A 3,827-nucleotide genomic window follows, 5' to 3' on the forward strand; every position below is an offset into this window, starting at 1 on the left:
ATGATTCATTCATGGATTAATTTAATCGAAAAACAGCCTATTTTCTTATCACCATCTACCTCCCCGCCAATCTTGTTTATCGTCGCCGGACGAAGCGCATCAAATTCGATATTCACTTCGCTCGTGAACAGGTCGCGCTTGGCTGGATACGAGTTTTGCATGTTGCTACCGCTCAATAGTCCACCTTCGATGAGTTTCGGTTCAGTCTCTGTGTGGCCCAGTGACGTTTTCACTGCCGGGGGAGGGAGATTCATGTATTTTTCTTCTTCGTATAGTGCATAGTTTGGGAGACAAGTCGTGCACCCTTGTACCTATATATGTGCAGATTGCACGTGATCAATCAAGTGTGTCGCACGCAACCTCAACTTTTCGAACAACAATAAAGTTTATTTCACAACATTTCTCCCCCCGAAATCAGCATTCGTAAAGAAAACCAAGGACGCATCGCCATCGTCAACCATTGACACATAAACGATGGTCCAAATATCAGCGATTGTTCATGATGGATCATCCTCTACCTTCCTGCTTGGAGTCAGAGTCCCCCGAGCAATCAACATGAGCACCAGGGGCGTCGAACTCGCGGAAGACCCGGAAGGCGGAGACGAGGGAGAGCGCGACGAAGCAGAGCAGCGCGGCGGCCTGCAGCGCCACGGACACGGTGGCCCTGCCGCAGAACCGACCGAAGTAGGAGCACACCTCGCCCCACGACACCTCCCGGTCGCCCTCCATCGCCAGGTACACCAGCTCCGCCGCCGCCGAGCACGATGTCACCAGCAGGTACGCCGCCGCCTGCGCGCGCGAGGCCAAGCTTTCGTTAGCAACTTAGCACTGTAGTTCTAGTACTAGTTTTTTAGGCGCAGAGTGAAGATGAATCTAAAAAGGGCAAAAGAGAAAGGAGATGGTGATGATCGGACCTGATCCAGGAGGAAAATGAGCCAATCATAGCGAGCGAGGGACTTGAAGGATGACATCAGGATGGAGACCACGGAATAGGCGGCAGTGACAGCGTTAATGAAAACTAAATACCTGGGAGAAAGCAAAAATTAGCCTAAGTAATCAATAGCCTAATCCATTAGCGATAACTGGTCGTGGTGCGACTTGACACGCGTGTTTATTTAGAGCACATTCGAAGTTATATACAGCTTAGGAAATTAAACAAGGAAATTGCGCATAACAGGAGCAGGATTCACAAGTAAAGGGGGGCAAGGTTATGCAGGCTGACTTGAAGCCGGAGAGGTTGGAGAAGCTGATCTCTCCGTAGGTGTCATTAGCTTGCTTGTTGGTGGCCATCTCCCACAGGGAGGCCAAGGCGAGGGGGATCACGCACACCCTCAGCGCCATCTCAGGGACCTTCAAGGGTCTCCTCCTTGTCGTCGTCGTCATCTTCCTTGCCGCTGCCTCTGCTGATCGTGTGCGGTGAACAGAGAGGTCCGGGGTGGAGGACTCTGAGACCAACACTAGTATCCAAATGGGAGAGCACATGGGCCAGCGCTATACATAGCCCAGTCGTGTGAGTGCTGGAGCAGTGTGGAGCTGGCCCACAGAATGTGGCGTGCGTGGAGCTGCAGGAACTGGTGGTGGGTTTGGGTTGGGGCAACACGGCCTCGGCCGTCCATCCACCATTACGTGGCCCCGCCGATGGGTGTCGAGCCGTTTGAGAGCGGTTGGTAGCCGTCTCTCACCATTTTCTCCGGTAACCATGGTGCGACGCCATAGCTGTCGTGGGGACGGATCACACAAGCCGACGTTGGTAGTCTGGCCTCCTCCACTACGGATTACACGCGGCGTCGGGCACCGAGCGCACGCGTGCTCCTCCCGCGGGGTCGTGGTGTCCCCGGCGGCCGCACCCGCGCAAAAGGAACGCCACCCGCGGTGTGTGAAACGGGATCGAGAGGAAAGCTAAGAAACGCTGAAATCTTTTTTTTTTTTTGGCTCGCGCTAGACACCGACGAAGGCCATCGATTTTAAATGCAACACTGATCTCATAATCAGTGTGCATCGCGTACAACGAACTAATATTCAAAAGTTTACATCCATTACGCATCATTTTACGTAAATAAGACTAACAAAGTCAAGTCTTGCCTAAATAAATAAAGCCTCGGATGTAAGACCAACCAGCTACGATGTTAGGCACTCACTCAACCGATCTATTCCACTCGAACTACTAGCGATTACAGAGGGATTACATGCAAATCAGCGACCTTCTTGAGAAGGCAGAAAGGGAAAGGTAAACTGGTAGCTGCCGCCGTCGTTCGTTTGGTGATCCACTCGATGCCCTAGCCAGCTCGCGTCACTAGGTTAAGTACTCGCGCGGCTGGGTTGGGCTGGTTGACCCACTCTGGACCACATAAGTACGGGTTGTTGTGTCGGGCGCAGCTGTGGGCTTGTTGGCAGGTGTGTTAACGTATAACTTTGTATAGCTAATCTCGCGTATTCCGTTTGTATACAGTTATACATATACGCGTATAGGGTTTATTTCTTGGTCTCCAAAACTTGTAACTCTGATATAAATATATAAGCCGATCGCCCCTTGAGAGGCGTCTTCCCTCAAACCGTTTCATGTTTATATGGTATCAGCCCTATATCCTAAAACCTAGCTTCCGCCGCCACCAAAACCCTAAGCTGCCGCCACCATCCTCCCTCCGCGCCGCCGCAGCTCCTTCCTCCTCTCCAGGATGTCGACCTCCTCCTCCACCTCCTCTACACTCGGGGCCTCCACCTCATCGACGCTCGCGACGAAGACCGCCGGGGCCATGATCTCGTCCATCGCGTCGCCGGCGTCCCAGGCCGTCCACGTCGCCAGCGTCAAGACGCATGTCCCCGTCGTCCTCGACCTCCAGAAGTCCAACTACGCCAAGTGGCGTATGCTCATCACCGTCCTCCTCGGCAAATACGACCTCACCGGCCACATCTCCGACCTCACGCCGCCGGATGCCCGCTCGGCGGATTGGCAGCGTCAGGACTTCGTCGTGCGCTCGTGGGTCTACGGCTCCATCAGCAAGGACATCCTCGACACAATCATGGCCCAAGATCAGACCGCGTACGAGGCCTACGCGCTGATCCGGAACCTCTTCCTCGACAATCAGCTCACCCGGGCCGTCTACCTCGAGGCGGAGTTCCGGGCCCTCGTCCAAGGTGACCTCACCATCACCGCCTACTGCCATCGCCTGAAGGCCCTCTCCGACGCGCTCGCGGACGTGGGGCAGCCCGTGACCGACCCAACCCTGGTCCTCACCTGTCTCCGGGGGCTCAACCCACGCTTCTCCGACATCACCACCCTTGTCACAATGCAGGTTCCGGCCCCCACCTTCCTGCAGACTCGCTCCATTCTTCTCCTCCGCGAGAACCAGCTCGCCAACACCGCCCCGGGCGGCCCCATGCCGTCCCAAGTCACCCTCTACGGCAACACCACCGGCTCCTCCACCGGTGGCAATTCCGGCGGCAATGGCGGCCAAGGCGGCCGCTGGTCGAAGAAGAAGAAGAACGGCGGCGGGAGCGGCGCCAACTCCAACCATGCCTACCCTGCCGCTACGCCCGGACCGTGGATCTGCTTCAACCCCTACACCGGACAGACACAGCAGATGCAGCCCACCTGGCGCCCCTACGGCGCTCCGGCTGCTCCCGCTGGGGGCGCCGGCCTCCTCGGGCCAGCCCCGTGGTCCACCGCCCCGGCACCGCCATCCCGTCAGTCCACCTGGGTGCCCCCAGGCCAGGTCGCTTACACGACCCAGCTGGCGCCCCTGCATGGCCAGGCGTGGGGCACCAACCCGCCTCCGCCCGCGGTGCCCTACCACCCTGCCGGCTCCGCCCCGGCTCCTGCATGGGAC

The 3,827-nt window shown here is 56.9% G+C and overlaps 1 protein-coding gene across 1 annotated transcript; it reads right to left on the bottom strand.

Annotated features, from left to right (window-relative positions):
- Positions 1–345: 345 nt before the first annotated feature.
- Positions 346–1,514, bottom strand: LOC125513379 (CASP-like protein 2D1). The gene is made up of 3 exons (XM_048678486.1): positions 1,223–1,514; positions 915–1,026; positions 346–789 (listed from the first exon to the last, which is right to left on the bottom strand). The coding sequence occupies exons 1-3, from the start codon at positions 1,480–1,482 to the stop codon at positions 508–510; spliced, it is 654 nt and encodes a 217-aa protein (XP_048534443.1). The 5' UTR covers positions 1,483–1,514; the 3' UTR covers positions 346–507.
- Positions 1,515–3,827: the final 2,313 nt, after the last annotated feature.

The sequence above is a fragment of the Triticum urartu genome, chromosome 6 (genome assembly GCF_003073215.2).
Source record: "Triticum urartu cultivar G1812 chromosome 6, Tu2.1, whole genome shotgun sequence".
Classification (NCBI taxonomy): Eukaryota; Viridiplantae; Streptophyta; class Magnoliopsida; order Poales; family Poaceae; genus Triticum; species Triticum urartu.